General features: G+C 43.0%; 1 protein-coding gene across 1 annotated transcript in view; it reads right to left on the reverse strand.

The window, feature by feature from the left end:
- coro2ba (coronin, actin binding protein, 2Ba) overlaps positions 1 to 17,104 on the reverse strand; it is a 43,994-nt gene extending 26,890 nt beyond the window's left edge. The window contains exon 1 of the mRNA XM_080499733.1: positions 17,030 to 17,104. Within this exon, the coding sequence (XP_080355859.1) occupies positions 17,030 to 17,044 (15 nt within the window). The 5' untranslated portion in view covers positions 17,045 to 17,104. The remainder of the gene's footprint in view (positions 1 to 17,029) is intronic.
- Between the last annotated feature and the right edge of the window lie 3,098 nt (positions 17,105 to 20,202).

A 20,202-nucleotide genomic window follows, 5' to 3' on the forward strand; every position in this document is an offset into this window, starting at 1 on the left:
GCTGAATGTTTCCCTTGAAGCGTTGGTGCCTGAGAGACATCGATAACTTTGTTAAATGTTGAGCTTTGGATAACATTCCTAACCGAAATACCCAACAAATTGAGCTCGTGTCACATGTTGATCTACGACAGGAATATCAATATGGTTGTGTTCAATTAGAGACTCTCATGATGATATTAATCAGCTCACTGTATAAAAACAACAACAAAAAAAGACTCAATCTGTGACGTAAAGTGGCATCTCATAGTGGAGGAGGATAACTCCAGATGTTCCCATTTGTCAGAGGTCATAAAGAAAGACTCCTGATGAGTTTTTCTCTTTAAACTATAACATTAACGTCTTAAAGCCGTTTCCGTCGGCTCAATAGACAAGCCTCATCAAACCTGATGCACTCCTGCACATTTGGATTTATTTCGCTCCAGTCCCAACAATATGACATCTTCAGCTTTTGTTTTACATATAATAGAAGGAAACATGCATTTCCTGTTAAAAAAAAAAAAAGGAAAACAAGAGGAAAAAATAGACGCAGACGGAGAAACAGGCGGCTGTAATCGCCTTTGCGTCTGTGTGTGTGTGATCCACATTGGAAATGACAGTATTCCCATATGTGCATGAAGGTTAATGTGTTGTGAATTTGACCCAGTTCTGCAAAGCCACAGTGCTGACGTGAACAAACGTCTCTCTCTACGCAGCCTGCCTCCGTCCCTGTGCCATCACCTGGTTTACATCACTGTTTCCACTGCTGCAGAGCATCAATTTCCTGCTTTATAGAAGAGCATGACCCTCTCTTCCCCGGGCCAATATGTTGGATATCCATCATATGACCACTCATGCACGTCTTTCCAGTCTGTTGCATTGATCTGCTCGTTGCAGCCTGTCGATTGGACTCACAGCACACTGAGCTTTTATGTCCCAGTTTGAAAAAAAAAAAACCCAACAACCTGATTTCACTTTCCCTCCGTGAAACACTGATGTTTATTTACATCCGCCAAGGATGTAATAAAATCATCGACGTATATTTGTTTGTCTGATAGCTCTGATAGATTACGTCAAAACGACTGCAGGGATCAACACAAATATACATAAGGAGATTGAAGACTCCATTCAATTTTGTAGCTGATACAGAAACTTTTTATTTTTCCCTCCTTTAGTTCGGTAAACAAATGTTAAATTGCCCCGTTTGACCTAAAACCTCTTTAGAATTTCTTAAACGACTCCCCTCTGCAATTAATAAAGTATTTCAACTCTATTCTAAAAAGCTTGTGTGTATCTAGAAATGCAATAACACCTATTTACACAGCATTTTAAGGTGCAAACAGAAAACTCTCATAGCGTTTTGGGGGTCGTTTCCATGGCAACAGTACTAAAAGCCACTGAAAATATAGCTTTTTAGAAAGGTGGGATTTTTTGAAAATGATTCTGCTGTGGAAATAGTTCATATAGTTCTGCACATGCTCAGTAGATGGACAACAACAACAACAATGCTCCAGAGTGTCATGACTCCCATCTTCTCCTGGGACTTGGTAGTTTTATTTTGACAGTCACCGTAATAACAGTCCGACTTCTGTCCATGTCGCTCTCTCTAAAATCCCCGTCTCTCTCCGTGTCTTTGACATGTGTTTCTCTCCTCCTCCTCATCCTCCTCTTCTCTTTATTTCCTCCCATGAATAAACGAGCGTGCACTGATCCTGCGAACGCTCTCGGCTGCAGTCAGCAGCTCCCACAGCGAAGCGGCTCACGGCTGGTCTGCAGACACAGCTGGACCTCAGCTGTCCGGTGGACAAGGACACGCCAAGAGAAGGCAGACAGGAGGGGGACGGGGACAGGAGGAGGATGGCAGGGGGACAAAATAGGCTGAACGACATTGGTGGACTAAATCTTCCCAATCAAACCACATTAGTGGATGTCGAAGGGTATACGTAACAACAGAGTACTTCATCTGTACTTCATCAGCCTCGCTAAATCAACATGGCTGCTGAGAATGGGTGGAAAACAACGTCTGACTCTCACGACGCACTTCTGTTTTCTTTGTAAAGAGCGGATTTCTGGAACTCCCGACCAAAAATAAGAATAAGAGCCAAAGATTCCAAAATCTGACAAGAGGAAAGCCAGACTCAACGCTACCACCCAATGTCCAATAGAGGCATGACACGAATTTAACACAGTGTCCCTTTAAGGAAGCGACACCCTCGCCAACATTCTGACTTCTCGGGTTGGAAGCAGAAGGTGTCAGGCAGGTTTTTACTTTTTGATCCATGAATGTCGCCTCTTCTGCTAAAACCTCGATGTTTCAAGTGAAAACTTGACATTGACATTCGTATGGACTGTTATTGCCCAAATGCTTGTTGTTAAGTGTAGAAGAACTATTTACTACAGGTGTGGTGCACAAATACAGTCGCAGCGCTTCTAACGTCTCAGTATTTCCAGAAAGTGTTTTTTTTTTTTTTGCCCTGAGTCCAAGCAAAGTTCCACCTCGAGAACCGATTCAAACAATTTTGACTTTTCACTTGAAAGCATTGCCGTGTAAACGATGCTTAAGGCTATGCTAATGATGATGAACGTTGTTGCAACAGTCATGCTAATATTTCCAGTTTGACTCAGCTGGACTTGTATGAATTCCAAAGTCCTTTCTTTTTTCTTCTTCTTCTTTTTTTTTTTACTAAAAGCTCTTTGCAGCTCATTTTGTTGTTGCACCGTCTCTTTTCACACGTCCGTGCCCACTGCGTTACTATAGCGACAGCAGCACAAAGTCAGACAGCTGGAATTATCAACAGATTCTCCAAAAATATGAGCCGCTTGAGCTTCATGTTTCTCAGCCGTGAGGGTAAATATCTGGCAAGGACGCGTCAGGAAGACGGATATTTGTGAAAGACGGGAATTTTATTCCAGCACGAATTAAACTCGGTGACACGTTGTTGTGGCCTCACAAAAAGGCCCTAAAGGGCAAAACCTTTTTTCTGTTTGTTCCTCGTTTTCAAGATTATACAGTAAACATATTGACGTCCGACCTGGTTAACATTACCTACATCTTGAGTTAGTCTTTGAAAAATCTGCTTTTCATTCTTGAGCTCTTTTACTCAATTTTAGAAAAGTTAAAGTTAAGTAATAAATCCTGCCTGAGCTTGAGGAGGATGAATCAATCCCAGATCTCATTTCAAGCATCTAAACAAACCAGTTGAGGCCGCCTGTGTTGTGGAGCAGTAGCTTTTCCAACACGGTATATTCAGAAGGTCTCAGCGTAATGACAACTGGTTTGGGTGGAAGTTTCGTCTGAATGCTCCAGATGCTGGATCAGTAACATGATGGAGCTCCAGGACCAGAATCTGATAAAGGTTTAGATGTGAGGAAAGCAGGTTGCTGTTTACATGCCTGCAAACCAGAAACATCATCAAGTCACCCTCAAATCTTTTGGGTTTTTTATTTATGAAAGAAAAACAATACCTTAAATGTACTTTTTATAGAACACATGATAGGTAGCTGGGTTTAAAATAAATTTCGTCCTTGTTTACGTAACAACATTTCAAGTGAAAATGCATAATTTTTCCGTTTTCATTTCAGAAAAGTTTCACGTTGGAACGGCGACAATTTGAAAACAATGCCCGTCTACACGGTGGTGACGGAAACACAAAAAAATTAGGTACTTAGCATGTTGGGCTACGACTTGGTGCTGTTGTTTGTTTTTGTAAATAAACCTACACAGAACAATATGCAATAAACATTAACAATGGGAGAACACTGTTCTAGTGGACAGACGACAAACTTGGATTGTTGTCATGGTGACTTTCAAAATAAAAGTATCGAGTCCCAGGAGAAGAAAGACACAGGACAGAACCCCGACTCTTTCTTGCCAATGCAATGTCTCACTTTATATAATTTTCATTATATAAGCCCTGTTTACCTTCTGCATCTAAGTCACATCGTATAAAAAAAAAAAAAAGAATCATTGCATTTATATAACAAAGACGTCAGAGGATAAACTGGCTGTAATTTCTCTCTTCTCTTCTTTTTTTTTTATTTTACAAAATAATCCATGAAAAGTCGTATTTATGTTTTTGCAGCTCTCCCAGTCAATGTGTGTCGAAAAACATTGCAGATGATTTCCTGTTGAAATCCGATTGCTTTGCTCAATTGGGCCTCACGGTGGAGCGTTGGCCCGGCGCTGAGTCAGGATAATCCAGCAACGCACTCTGATGTTCCTCAGCACGGCGGCGCCACCGGGGCCTCTGCTCATCCTTCGCCTGCACCACCTGCACCACCTGCTCGCCGCTCTCTCCTCGCCTCTCAAAGCGATATCGAACTCATTTACCAAAACTGCTGACACGTCGGGCTCCGAGCGCAGCTCAATGCCGACACTTTCAACCATAAACTGCTTCCTTCATAAGAGGCTTACACGCGGGGCTTATATGTTTATGGTTCACGTGAATCCCCGATCCAATTCCATCGCGATAACGTCCACTTTTTAAGACGCTTGGCTGCATCTCGCGTTCGCCTCACCGAACAGCACAGATGGTCATTAGATATCTGTGAAAGTGAAGATTTGAGGAAAGGAAAGGCGGCCGCATGGGCGAGGGGAATGTAAGAGAGTGAAGTTCTCCGTGCGCCGCAGACTGATATCTATATTTACACTGTGATCAGTGCCCATAGGCGATACCCAGAGCTGGATTTGACCCTGACGAACTGCGATGTGAAAGTCTGAGTGAGTGAGGAGAGAGTGCGAGTGTGTGTGGGTGGGAGTATTTTCCTTGATGGATGTGCGCTCACCCCCACTCCCCACTCAGTGCTCCGTTATGTTCACTCTGGCTTTTCCAGCACCGTCACATGCAGTGGAAAATACCTGCAGTACGTTTCTCGCGAGGAGAAATTCATCATCCGGTTTAGCGGCGAAGTCTGAAGACACTTACAGATCATCAAACATGACCAAAACAATTTACGCGTCAATAGACACAAACCCTTTCGGATCTCGTGAAGGAACATATCGCCTGTTTCAAGCCTGTGGCAGAACTGTACCCTATACAGGAGTGCGAGCATCTGATAGGGATGGGCCCGCCTCACATACAATTAAACATCCACCAGGCACGTGAATTTAAGAAGGAAGCCTGAGGGTACGTCCGAAAAGTCCAAAATAATCCGACGCCGGCGTAAGCTAGTGACGTCTGCCGTGGCGGGGGAACGCACTACAAGTTTCCGAAAATGGACTATAAAAAAAAAAATCACATTTAGGTTTTAGATGATTTAAAAGTTTTTCAAGGCAGACTATTGCTTTGGTTGCTTACATCAGTGTTTTTCAACCACTGTGCCGCGGCACACTGGTGTTTCCGCGAGATCTAGTCAGTTGTGCCGTGGGAAATGATCCAATTTCACATTTTTTTCTAAAAAAAACATTTGGTCTCACAGCCGTTGTCAGCTGTGAGAGCAGTGTGTTGCAGAGTAATCATGTATAAATACTCTTCGCCAATAGATGGCAGCACAGGACTTTGCCGGTGAAATCGAAACTGACAGACGTCAATAAAATCTCCACCACCTGCGGCTGCTCCCATCTTGTATCAAAGTACTGTGTCAGTGACAGTGATGGAGAAGTTTTTGAAAAGGAAGAATGTGAACCAGGATCTCAGCTCTGTGTTCATCCATGAGATCCATTTGATTCCTGTTGATAAAACTTAGATGAGAAAGACTTTATATTGTTAATAGAGGCAACACAGTGTCACATTTTAACATTTTCGGGTGGTGGTGTGGCTCCAGATTTTTCCAAACAAAAAAGTGTGCCTTGGCTCAAAAAAGGTTGAAAAACACTGCTTTAAATGTTGTCGCCGCAATGAATTGTGGGTCAGCATGAGCTTGCCTCCATTGCTAAAGGATGCATCAGTGCTATCCGATGCTAAAGGAGGCTCTAAAGGAAGCAACGAGTCTCCCTTTCTTTGCTTATTGAGAATTCGGACAGTCCTTATCATGGCCGCGACACAAAACTCTTCCGGGGTTCAGTGAAAGTCGAGAGATAAGGAGTTAAGAGGTTCTGCAAGATGATCTTTCAGTGTCATATTCATCTCAATCTCCTGTCTTTTCCAGGTCAACATTCTCCTTTTGCAATGTGTACTTTAACAGTGTTAATAAATAACCGTTTTAAATGTGTGTTTGTACGTCATACTGTATTAGGAACACCTGGAAAAATGCCGATTGCTGGTATTATTCAATCACTTGGCAGCGGTGCGGCAAACAAAATCCGCCTGCATCCAGGTCAGGAGCTTCAATCAGGGATCCAAACGGGGCCAAACTGTGACCTCCGTGACGTGACGTTTGCCCGAAGAGCGACCGGCGGTGCCAGATGGGGAGGTTTGAATATTTGCTGAATATCAAGAGATGATCTCCGGGGATTTAAACCACGGGAGTTCAGAGCGGGGCGAGAAAAAGCCCTTCGCTAATGAGGGGTCAGATTAAAAAAAAAAAATAAAAAATGGGTGGACTGAAGTTTTCAGACAGACTCTTCACTTTGAAGATCCACAAGCGAGTTGAGTCCCGAGGGAAAAGGGATGAACCAGAAGCCAAGAGGAGAAATATCACCGATTCAGTATCGCCAGTTGACACAAGGTGGAGGCTGCAGCTGTAGAGTTTCCCTCTTTCCAGCCAGAGTCCATCTCAGGTATCGACAAGGAATTCTGAATTTTGAAGTAGACATTTTCATACCGCCTGTCTTCATCACCCTTTCTCGTATCTTATAACTGAATCTTCTAAAATGTGACAAACTGTGGGATAATTTTTAATATCGACGCTCACAAAGTGACTTTGGGGGAACAACGTTTAACGACCGTTAGATCAGGGGAACCTTTAGAACTCGGTGCTGGAGGGCCGGTGTCCGGCAGGTTGTCGTTCGCTCCCTGCTTCAGCAGACGTGAATCTAATGATGATGTCATCACCAAGGTTGTGAAAAAAGCCCAATAACGAGCCCCTCATTGGAATCCGATGTGCTGCAACTGGGAGAAGCTAAACCCTGCGGGACGCCGGCGCTCCAGGACCGAGCTCGGACACCCCTGCTTTTAGATTGTAGGACAGTCGTTCTGGATGCCGACAACTAACTTCACAAACAAAATATGAACTATATCCCTTATAGACACATTTTAAACTCTATAAATTTGAGGTTCTGAAACGCACGTGAGCTCCCTCTGGTGGTATGTGAGGGCGTCATACACTTTTTTTGGGTGGGGAGGGGAATATATCAAATATTAAAAATATAAAACAGAAAATTCACATTCACAAATCCAGAGCTAACAGAGTTAGCGTTCACTACTGTGAGTTCAGGTGAGTCACTTGGTGGAGCTGGACATTTTCTCAGGTGAGACACGGTGAAAAGCTCGCAAGCCACTTCTACAAGTCATAAAATAAGCATGTGTATTTCAACTTTAAGTTAACTTGCAGTCAACAAACTTTTATCCTCTGAGATTTCTCCCTTTATCACCTTTAAGAAACAATTCAAGATCACGATTTCAGTAAAAACGTGGACGGAAGGAAACACTTCTTTTTTTTTTTTTTAACCAGCATACAAAACTAGGAAGTGAAGACATTTCCAAGTTTTATTTTCTAGATTATAGTGCTTTATTCTGGTATAATCTGTGCAAATGGAATTATGACCATGACGTAGTAAACGACGAACCAAGTAAAATTGGTTATTATCTGATCTCAAATCAAAGGTTTTCTCAAACTGGTTTAATGGTCGTAACCATTACAGAGCCTTTCCTCTGTCACTTGATTCAGATCACGTTCTTGGCGTAACAGGTGCTTTTTACCGTAAATTCGCAGTCAGCGATTATTGTCGTGAGCTCAATCCGTGAGTATTATACAGTCTGAATCTACATCAACTCATTTCCACGGAAAGATGTTTAAGGATATTGACTTAAAAAAGAACAAAACAAAGCTGAAGATCACAGGTCCAAGGTCAAATCTAAGGTGAATTCAAAGAAACAAGTGGAGACAAGAGTCTGAGCATTGAGCTCGTTATTCTCAGAAAAGCCGAGGATCCCCTCTGATTTGTCAAAACATTACAGCAACAAAAGCATTCGCACTAATGCGAGAAGGCAGACGTTTCCTGGGCACCACGTTCTAGATTGTGGCAAGTTTATTTGCATTTGAGGATAACTCTATTAACCTCAAGAAATGACCAACAGTTGTATCAACAGCAGCTGGTTCTCACTCCTGCAGCTCAAACGAGAGGAGAGGCGCTGCTTGCTCTCGCGCTGAACGCAGCGGCGGTTTTCGTCCACAAACAGGAAGCACGTCCTGCGTCCGTCCTGCTCTCACCGACAAGTCACACTGGATCTCAGCTGGAGCGCTGGCGGTGGTCACTCTCTGCTTCATTGGCTCCGGAGGAGCTTCGCAAATACTTTAGAGTGCTTTTTATTTTAAAAGGAACCTCCCAAAGGGGAACGATACAAAAAAAAAAAAAAGAAAAAGAGTGTTTTTAATCCAAGAAAAGTCACAACAAAGCTCAACGTCTTCCACGAATTCCCCGCATATTTTGGTTGGAAGGTCCGTGGTATCCTTCAGGAATTCATGATGATTTATGCAGAGGCACAAAGAGAAGAAGAGTTTCTGGGAAATGCACTTTTCTTTTCACGCAGAAATGAAAAGCGTGGTTTTTAACACGCAGAGTTGAGGAAGCTTTCTGACAGGCAGTGAGCTCATGAGATCTGAATGTCTTCCTGTGGTGAATGCTTTTCTGTGGCTTTTTCCTTTTTTCTTTTTTTCCCTCCTCACACTTTTTGTTTGCCCGTCCTCTTCACACGTACAACTCGCTCTCTGTTCACTCTCTTACCGGCACCATTAGGGGGCGAAGATTTCGGATTTAGAATTCCTGATCTGCTGAGCTGTGGTGTGTTTCTCTTGATTGGGGGTTCTGGCAGCTTGTCAGGTTGCGAAGGTGAGAGAGGGCGTGCAAGGAAACGTTTATGTGATAAGAATCTGAACGGTTTCGATGTGACTGGGTTTGTTTACTTCTCTTTTACGCGAACGGGTGAAATTGCGACGGGTGCATTGGACGGGGGGGGCGGACAGGTCGCGCCGATCTGAACGGCAGAAGCCGCTCTATAAACACTGGAAATGGCTTTCAGGCGTCTTTCCAACCGCACGTGTGCGTCTGACATCGCAGCAGAAGGCCTCCTTCATAATTGGGGCGTTTGCAGAGACGTAATTGCAAACACACTGGACGCAGCTGGTGCGCTACTTGGAATCGTACACAATTCACGTCAGCGGAGTCAATGTACAGCGCAAAATGGTGTCTTTTTTATGTGCGCGTTGGTGCATCGAGGGCTTGTTTTATCTATACTAAAGAGGACCTCTTGGCTTGGCTGAGCACGGAAATGTGGATTTATGTCAGTGTGGAGGTCCAAAAGCCTGGAGGTGATTGTATGGTCGGATTTAAAGAAGGAGCATTCACAGCAGTCTGTGTGTGTGTGTGTGTGTGTGTGTGTGTGTGTGTGTGTGTGTGTGTGTGTGTGTGTGTGTGTGAGAGAGACGTCTGAGAACAGACATCATTTATCACCACATGGACTCTTCAGTGTTCATTGGTGACTAAAGTAACAAAAAGGGGGGGGACTCAGCCGCCCCCCCATTTGTCTTCTTCCATTCCTGGTCACTCTACCCCCCCCCCCCCCTCCACCCCCCACACCGACTGGCACGCTGCTCTTTTTTCTCTGGTATCCAACCAAAACCAAATGGAGCATTTTAAGAGTCTCTATGCAGGTTGCAGCTTTCTAATTAAGGGGGAGGGTGGGATTGGGGGGGAGGGGGGGGCATGAGAACAGTAAAAATGTCCACGCCGCTATTTCTGTGCCAGTACTGTGTCATTATGCTTTATAGGCGCACGTGTAGAGTTTACTAAAAGCTGGGAAACTGCAGGAATATGAAACTGAGGCCCGTTTTGAGGTTTTTTTTTTCCTCTGAAAGGGTCACATAGTGCCTATAATTCCCCCCCAGCCCCCCCCCCCCCTCTCTCAATCCCTGTGGACTGAGTCAAAGGAGAGGTGACAGGAAGGTAAGGCAGCAAGGCTCTGGTGGTCTCCGTATTGTCGAAGGACACTGAAGTGAGAACAAAGTGGGGGATTTCAGCGTTTTGCCGTCTGGGCTCGAGCGGATTATTTCATATAACAGAGCAGCTGCGGCAGTAACATGAGGTCAGGGGGAGGCCGAACACCACGAAAAGCAAATTAATGAATGATAATAAAGACGTGCTACAATCGCTTTAAGACAGGGTCGTCACACAAAAAACCCGTGGGTCAAAACCGGCTCGGAAACGACCAAGCAAATGTAAAAACTCAATATGTTGCTTGAGTAGCATTTAAGTAAAGGGAAGACACTCCACGTACATCACAAGATTATAAATCCCTGTAAATCTGTAAAATATTGCGCCATCCGGTGTTGCTTTGCTCATCTCATCGCTTGATTGTCGGAGACGTTGCCTCGTCCTCCGTCCGAGACGTCCAAGCTTAACCATCGGATATGAAAAGTCCACATGCAGCAGGGCTCGCTCTTTCACCGCTCTTCAGAAGCTCTTCAATGCCCAGAACCTCCTCGGTAGTAATTTTCCTCCCACCTACACGTAACATGTCTGCCAGCTCACATTGTACGTCCTCCCACCCGCGTCCACACAAGACAAGAGCTGTAATCACGCAGCTGATGAGAACAGAGAGTCCACATATAGTCGTTGTCGACGAGGAAAAACCATCTCATTCACTCTCCCATTTCGTGTCTGAGTATTGTCCCAGGTCACGGGCAAGAGAGGGAGCCAGAGGAAGAATCAGATGAGCCGAGCTCTACTCAATTCTGCTCAGTCCTGTGATGAGACACGGTAAGTTCAACGGCGGATTTCCTGCTTTTAATCCGTCACATTCTGCTATTTCGCTGCACGTTTTGTCTGATGACGAGTCACACTGTAATCTTACAGCTAAATAAAGAGTCCAGGTCATCTTACTACTGTGTCAAGTGGAGGGTTTCCCCAGGTACTCTGGATTCTGCTCATAGTAAAAAAAAAAAGAAAAAAAAAAGTGGTGGTGTGTGACTAATAACTCAACCACCATTATTTGATATGAGCTTCGATACGCTTCAGAGACGTCTGGTTTGGATGAACAGACTTTAGGCCCGGCACTTGCCTCATGCCCTCAAATTCATGTCGGTGGAAGTTTTTGAAAAACATTTCATGTTCCATCAGCGCTGTGTCATTCACACCAGAATTGAAGTAAAACCAGATTGCGGCTCGGGGGCACCTGCCGAGTACCATCTGAGATGTTCAGGTGGATCAGCCAGCTTGCGACCTAGCATGCCCGTTAGCATGCTAGCAAACATTGTCCGATTGAGCTGAAATTTAATAGATGGCCTAATGGGGGTGCTGCAGTCACGAATCACTAGCTAATTAGCTGGTTTGGATACCGTTTTTTCAAAATAAGTCATTAAAAAAAATATTTTTTTAAACTTAAAAAAATGATCATTAACTGGTCTAGAGGATTATTCCCACCCCGACCGGCAGTCTTTCGCGAGGTTCCGGCCCATGCTGCTTGCAGCTTTAATTTTATTTGAGCTTCTTTACGCTTCAGAGACGTCTAGTTCGGATGAACAGACTTTAGCTTTAGGTGTACACCAGGGATCGTCGAGGGCAGGTGAAGAGGTTTGGGAAAATGAAAGACGAAAACATGATCAAGATGCCTCTCAAATCGAAAGGAGACCCACGAAACCGCCCATTTCTTCTAATTTGAAAGCTCCTGCTTCAGTACGTCGGTGAATTTCATCTGTCCACCAGTGTTTGTCTTCACTGGAAATCGGAAGGACAGGATCCACAGTCTGTTTTTACAGGAAATACAGACGAGCGACAGACTGGCCTCGAGACCACGTTTTCAAGATCTTTGACTTGATTTGGTCTCACCCCCTTAAAGTCTTGGTCTTGTCTTGCTATTTAAATGCAAAACCTTCAGTAAATCAATCATACTGCGTCCGTTTAATCTAAATTCCTTTTTATTGACGTCACTGAACCTGAAACGTCAATATTTTTCTATTTTTACACCCGGTGAGATTCCTCATCGGCCAAAACACTGAAATAAAAGACTCAATTTGATGAGTCTCCACCTGAAACTGTTCATCAAACTGCCTTCATAATACAACTTGAGGCGAATTCAAACAAACTAAAGCAAAAAAAGTTGGATGGGATCAGATATTTCTTTAAACCATGTTGTATTTCTTGGTTTTCACTGAAACTGCGGCTGAGGATCATTGGAGTTCTCATCCAAACTCGTTAGAGGGCTAATATTACACACCCGCGCAGCGCCGTCAGGTATTTTACACCCGCGTCATGGTTTTCTATTTGCGTTCTGATGATATTTGGTGGCAGTGTACGAGGTAAACATCTCAGGCCAAACAAATGATTGCCCGTTGACTTAAGTGTCGGTCTTGAAAGGCTAAAGAGCTTACAGTCCGGCCTCGGAGAGAGGACTGGGAGCGGTGCGGCCGTGTTTGAAAGCAGAGGTCGCGGATTTAAACCGCAATGACCTACTTTTCCCGTCAGCACTTTAAAAAAAAATCAAAAAAAAAAAAATTCTTTTCTGTCAGCTTATCTGTCCATCTCATTGAGAAAGAAGCAGAGTTACATCACACCGTTTAGACCCAAATTCTACAAATATGGTCATCAATCAAATGAAACTTGGAAATTAGCATTTTTGCTATAATCTGGCATATTTACACTGTTTTACAGATGTTCATTAATATGCACTGTCCCTACCAAATAAACTAATAAATTATTAAAAAAAACAACTTTGAATTCAGCACTTGGAACATAAGTGGGGACGTTTAATGACAACGTCCTCCACCAGTCGCTCCGTCTCGGCCCCGACCACAACCGACAAGCCGCGGTTCACCGAGGACACCTGACGTCCGACCCTTCAGATTATTACAGACCTAATCCAGCGTGTAACTCTAGTTTCTGAAGGCCTTCGTGCTGCTGCGAGGGATAACCAGGCAAAACGGGGATGACGGTTAAATCACACTCTTTTACAAAATGAAGCAAAACAAAACACTTGTAAGTTATATAAGAATTCACAGATACGAGTTTAACAGTTAAATCTCACAATGGAGGATAATTGCTGACGTTTGTATGACTGGCTTACTGTTAAAATGACACACACACACGCGCACACACACACACACACACGTGTAAAATGTTGGTGACAGTTCAGGACTGTACACGCGACAGTAAAACCGTGTTGATGCAACATTTTCAAGTGTAAACATCAATATTTTGCTGTCTTTTACGCGACAACTTTGCTCACAATCACCGGAAACGACTTTTGGAAAAAAAGCTCCCAAGGTGTAACTTTTTGAAAATGATCCGACTCCATCTCCATGGAAACGGAGAAAAACGTGACTACTCTCAATCAGCTGCAGCTGCACATGAGCACCACGGTTGTAGTAAAATGGTTCTTCTGCACATGCTCAGTAGACGGACAATAAGAACAACGTCTTCCTCCAGAGTGTCGCGGCTGCATGATCTCCTGGGGCTTGGCACTTTTATTTTGACAGTCACCTCTCGTGCGTGGAGATGACGCCACCCCCCCCCCCTCCCCTGGACGCTGGGGCGACATCGTGGCGCCCGCGTCAAGGCCGCCCTTCGTGTGTAAATCTACCCCGTAATGACGAGAGGACGGCGAGTGGACGAGCTGCGTGTCGTCTGGAGGGAAGGCGGCCGTTTAGCCGCGTCAGCATCCCAAGGTGACTTCTGTGCTGTTGGCAGGCAGAGCCATGATAAAAAAAAAAAAAAAACTCGCTCCCCAGACCCTCCCTTCCTCCCTCCCTCCCCGCCTCTCCCACACACCCGTCATCCTCCACACTGCTGGATAACTGCTGCTTTCATACCTTCCTTCACACTTTTTTTTTTTTTTCCACGACCTCGCTTCATTTCCATAATTGCAGGTCGGATTTCGAAAATGTGAGCAGAAGAGGAAAAGGAGAGGAAGCAGCGGAGAGGTGGCAGCCGTCCGAACCGCCGGGTCGCGGTTCGATGCCGACGCACCTGACCTTCTTTCCTCTCTCGGTTCTCGTAGTGGAGAGAGTCCTCCTACGCAGCACACACACACACCAGCTTTCTCTCTCTCTCTCTCACACACACAAATGCAGGAGAAACTCTGGCAGCAAACTGTCTGACTGCAAAAATCAAATCACGTGTGAACTCCAGGCTGCAGGTGGACCATGAGGAACTGGGTCGTCGTCCCGTCTCTGCACTCGCTCGTCTATTTCCGTCCAGGTTAAGACGCTACACGGGAGCAGCTGTGCTAATTTCCTCACCTCGCTCTCTCTCTCTCTCCGTCTCTTTCTTCCCGCCTTCTAATTGGTTAAGAGGATTCGCCGGGCTGCTGGAACCCGAAGCACAGACGGCCCCGACAACACACACTCACTCACCTGACGCCAAGATCTAACGTCAACACACACACCAATCATTTCATTTCTTATAGAACAAAGTGCAATCTAGATTAAAAAATTTTCCTAATTCTATAATTGCATATTTCTGCCTCGTGGACATTTTTCGCCATTTAATATTTTACACGTTATATTTCTTGGTATATCGCAATTTTTTTTTAAAGATTCGTCACATTTTAGTGTTTATTCAGTTTTGTACGCTGAACTTATAGCTTTGCGCCATTTGTATATTCTAGTTTGACCCTGTACCGTTTTGTCCCTGTGCAAATGGAAACCAACGTCCAATCCAACAAACATTTATGAAATACGTACGACGTAAACGTTCAGACTAATTCAAACTGTCCTCATGGTGTCGGGCCACTCGCTCTCTGTTTATGCAGATGATGGTGAAGTAAATGTTAGTCAAATGTTAATCAGCAACGGTGCATCCGTAATTATTCTACAACATAGTTTGATATGTTTATTTTCATTTTAATACGCATCGTTTACTTGAAATAATGACTGTATTTATAATTCATCGCAGCCACTGGTCCTGATTTCCAAAGTATAGAAGTACAATATAAGGTTGTATATTGTACTTGAGTATAAGTGCATATTTTTAAGTACACTCACAAACATAAATGTACAAAATTATATTAATTCCAGCACTTAGAATTTGTAATTTCCACCACGTGATATTAAAAGTTGTAGTGTAGATGTATTAGTGTAAATAGTACTAGAGTAAAAGTTGCATGAAAAACACAACCAGGAGTATAAATACTTAAAAACATCACTTAACCAGAGTGAAGAAAGTATTTCTGAGTTATCTACGTGGAGGTTCAGTCATTTTCACCAGATTACTGCCAGGAAACCTCAAAACGCGACGCCCAAACATGAACCCAGAGATTTCGTGGTTTCTTTCTGAATTCTGAACCATTCATTAGATAGAAGCTTTTAACCAAAGATTTGTACTAATTGAGGCTATTTGAAGCAAAATGGGCAAAAAAAACCCCCACTATTAAACGACCGACACTGTACGAACACATAATTAAAGCCTTTACATCCCCGTAGTCACATATGAATGTTACACAATAATTTCAGTGCAATCTGTAGTCTTTTTCTTAAAGTTTTAGTGTGAACTATCCCAATAAATTAACATTTGTAGAAGCCACTAACACTGAATTGGTCTCCAAATGAACCTTTTAACGTCGACAATCTTAAAACAGAATTAAGCATGGATGTGTCACATTACCCATATTAAGATTTCTGACAATGTTCCCGGATCACCTCTAAAATTTTCACGAAATCTTGATCACAGACAGAAAAAAACCCCCAAATATAGACGCTGAGGATTTCATGACGTCCTTGGCGGATGCAATTCTACATCTTCCAAACAGAACGGGGTTCTTGAAGAGTTCTAATCGGACTCTTCGAACAAGATCCAGACTCTGAAACTGAAACTCCCGTTAAAAACGCCTGGGACTGTTCAAGCAGACTCGTCGCTATGGTGGCCCAGAAGGGTCGAGGGCCTTGTTTCCTGGGGACGATACTTTCTGAGGGACTGATTGGTCAACGGGAGAGTTTCATGAATCGCAGGTGAAACGCTGCTGCTTGATGATTGTGATTCCTGTCATTTTCACATACGACCAACGTTGGTCACCGTTTTGTTTCGTCAAACTTTCCCGTAATCGTAAAGTATTCCGTCAGAAAATATCGTCCCCCGGAACGAAAGCCCGTTTCTCCGACTCCTGTGGACTTCTGTTGGTTGTTTACTTCCGTTGGCCGCTGCATTGCTGCTTTTACCAGTGAAAGTGAAAATGCATCATTATCACCATTTTTTGTTTAAGTAATGTTTTGCGTGACTGTCAAAATAAAAGCACCAACTCCAAGGAGAATATAAACTGGGAGTCAGTGCAGAAAAACTAGTTACTACGGACGTGTTGCTCATGAGAGGCGGCAGCGTTTTGTTTTTTTCCCTTTTCCACAATCAAGAGCATTTTCAAAAAGTTCCACCTTGCGTGTCGTTGTCAAAAGGTTGTGTTCACAGACGCTCTGAGCAAACGGACCCTGAAAATGCTCCTTGAAACAAAAAAACGTGAAAATGATGCATTTTCTTCTTCTTTGCTGTACAAAGACAACGACTTTTTTAAAGTCACATTTAGTGTATTTCCTTATATAAATCACATGTATAGGCCAGTAGTGCTCCATGATGAACTGGCAGTTGTTGAAATGGGTTAATGTGAGATTTTCATCAGTTTTTTTTCACACCAGGAAATACGACGACACACGAAGCTGAATCTGCACATTAAAACATCACATTTCTATATGAAGGGGCAGAATAATCAAATGAAGTTGAGGCAGTTTCCCCACGGGGACAAAATCAAACTTCCTGGTGCCGCCGACACACTGCAGATGTGAGGACGTCCCAGACTGGGAGTCTCATCATCAAGAAGGACAGATGAACACACACACACACACACACACACACACACACACATATCCCGAGGCAGCGGATGAACCGGCTCCAACTGCACTGCATCGCTGACCCCGGAGCTCAGTCGTCCTGCGGACGTCCTACGGTAGGGAGACGGGAGGAAAGTTGCAGCCTTACCTTTGTGACAGTCATGCAGGAGCAGGAGTGAGGAGCAGGCCGGGGTCCCCTTCAAACTGAGCAGTGCCGCAGGAGAGGCAGAGTGATGAGGAGGAGAGGAGGGCAGCTCTTGCTGAATATGCAGAGGGAGGGAGGGAGGGAAGGAGGGAGAGAGAGAGAGAGAGAGAGAGAGAAAGAGGAGGGGACAGACAGGTTAGAGTGTCTGGCTCACTGTTTGCTGCTGCAGTGAAGTAATGGCTGGCAGTCGGCGTGCGGTTGGTTACTACAACAGGGAAAAGCTTCCTGCTAGGATACACCCTTCCCTCCTCCTCCTCCTCCTCCTCCTCCTCCTCCTCTTCCTCCCACACACATACAGACTATGCTCTCTCTCTCTCTCTCTCGCTCTCTGATTAGTGATGGCTAATACAGCTTATTGATGAGCGGACAGAGCTGCAGGAGGAGCTGCTGGGACAGGGAGGACTGCAGAGTGACGAAGAGGAGGAGGAGGAGGAGGAGGAGAGAGCTGGACGCTGTGTCGCAGTCTGCTGCTGAAGCATCGAGCTGCACGTCATCCGTGTGTGTGTGTGTGTGTGTGTGTGCTAATGTGTGCATGCTAATCTTTGCTCTCATTCAGTTTTGACCGTTTTCTGACTCGTTTTCATGTTTCTGCTTATAATTTTGACGACGAGTTTTAAATCTTGCCCTCTTCTGATAATTGTTTAAATGATCATGAATTACTAATAATAATAATTTGTTTTTTGTATTATTATTCGATTCTTATCGATATGTTTTGTTGAAAGAAGCCAGAAAAAACAACAACAACAACAACCATAATATAACTGTTATGATATTGGCTTAAACCTTAAAATGAAATTAATTCAAATTAAAGTATTTTTGGAGAATTTGTTTTATGAATTGCAGATGAATATACAACAAAGAAATAAAATACACAAAATAAAAAATAAAAAAAAGAAGAAATTAAGTATTTCTGAGGTTGGTTTTTTTAATAGCATTGTTGGTATTTTATTCATTGGACTCCAAATAAACCAGATTTTTTTTTTGCCTTAATTTATTTTTCAACTGTGCACAGATGACAATGATGAGCCATTTGAATATAATATGAAGAAAATGTGTCGCCAAGTCAGAGGTACTGTAGTGTCCCCCCCCCCCCCCCCCCCCCCCCCCCGACACGCGGCAGTGCAGTACGTCACCCAGGGTCTCCGCCTCAACGTCCAGCATGCTGGGGTCAAAGGTCACACAGACAAACAAGAGTCCAGAGTGGACGACAAGTTGTCCATCACAACGTCATCCATCATGCATTTCCTGACCGGAACAATCGTTTTTTTCCTGTTTCTATTTTCATTCTGTCGTCGTGCAGAGACGGTTTTCAAAAAGAGGATTTTTGGTATTTTAATGCTGCGCTTGAAGATGGGACATATAGGTCATGTTATTTTGAATTTTACTTCATTTTAGCAGCAATAATCACAAACGTGTTGGGATGGCTTCCTCTGGGGGGCGCCGTCTGGATTCAAAAAATCTGTTGAGTCAATGGGAGAACATAGTTTTTGTTTTGGGGTTTTTTTTCAATTTATGAGAAGAAAAAATAAGAAAAATAAGACTTAAGTGGACGGTAAATCACTGCAGGTTTTATTAACAGTGAATTAATTTTAAGTGTAACGTAGAAATAGAAAATAGAACGACTCGTTTACTGGAAGATGTAAAAAGTGATAACATAAAGCTTTTGAGCGTCCGTTAGAGCAGTCGACTCCCAGCAGACATTGAAAATATCTTTTAATAATAATAATGGGCATGGATTCCAATGATAAAATAAACTTTAGTGCAACTGTTTCAGACTGTAAATCTTTATCGTTCATTATAATCCACATTTAAAATGTCCAACGAGCACAGCTTCTTATTGTTATTCTAACGGTTTGTCCAGATGTTGACAATAATATCTTTTAATGTCAACAAAACATGTCTGGTGTTCATTTAACATCATCTTAAAACTCTATTACCCCTCCTGAATTGAACTTCTATTGTTTTAAATAAATCTTCTCCTATTCACCATTTTCACTGTTTCTTGGTTGTTTCTATGATGCTAAACGATCAATTACAAGCAAAATTGTTTATTAAAATGGTCATTTTAGAGGAGTGGGGGGGAGAGAAACCTCTCTCACAGGGTGGAGGTAGTAAATCTGGAAACCTACAAGAGCCACAATGTCTCTCAGAAAACAAAGAATGTTAAAAAAAATGGAGTGAAACTGCTAAAATATAGTACAAATCAGCTGAAAATATAATGGAATTTTCTTCATCCTGAATTGTACTGAAAGTTCATAAATGCAATAAAAAGATAGTTTTTGTATAAAAATCCAAACTATATATATGGTAGAAGCCGTGTGAGACATATTTTTGAAGGTTAAACGTGTTTAACATTTGATTTGGTGAAAAGTGACAAATAAAAAAAAACACCTCTTTTGGTCATAAAGGTTTCTGACCTCTGATCTATGCGCTCCTACTGCGGGTCAGAAAGGCAGATGGAATTCAAATTAGTGTCAAAATTAATGACGCACACATGAGTGAACAGTCAGTGTAAGACCTCGTATAATCTATTCTCAATAAATATGGAATATAAACCAAATCTACTGCGACCAAACTTAAGAATCTGCTGCCCTCAAGCGGCCAAGTTACCACATTACATCAATGTGATTTCTCACCATGGGATATTTTCCTTATTTGTTCACGAACCACTAAACTTGTAAACTAAAGCTGATAAACCTTGAAAATAATTACCTTCAAATGGGCTGCAACCAGAAATGTCGACATAACTGATGTAACAATGTGTCTCGGCAAATGAGAACAAATAAAATATTTTATCTTTATCATCTTTTTTTGTTTTAAGGATCTCAACAACTCCCTAACGATACTTGAATACTAGTGAATGGAAGTGATAAACAACGCACGTGGAAACATTTGTGCACTAATAACATACAATTGTGTCACAGTGAACGATATTAACTACAAATTGAGTGAAACCAGTCCATCTACCCCCCCTGCTACTGCACGTGTGATTTACCAGGTGCTCTATTCAACTTTTTATTAGAAAATATTATTACTCTATATTTATTTTTTATAAACATATTAGTGCTGTCAATCATCAAAAAAATATCTAATTAATTGCACAACTTTAGGTAATT

This window comes from Blennius ocellaris (genome assembly GCF_963422515.1).
Source record: "Blennius ocellaris genome assembly, chromosome: 1".
NCBI classification, from domain to species: Eukaryota; Metazoa; Chordata; class Actinopteri; order Blenniiformes; family Blenniidae; genus Blennius; species Blennius ocellaris.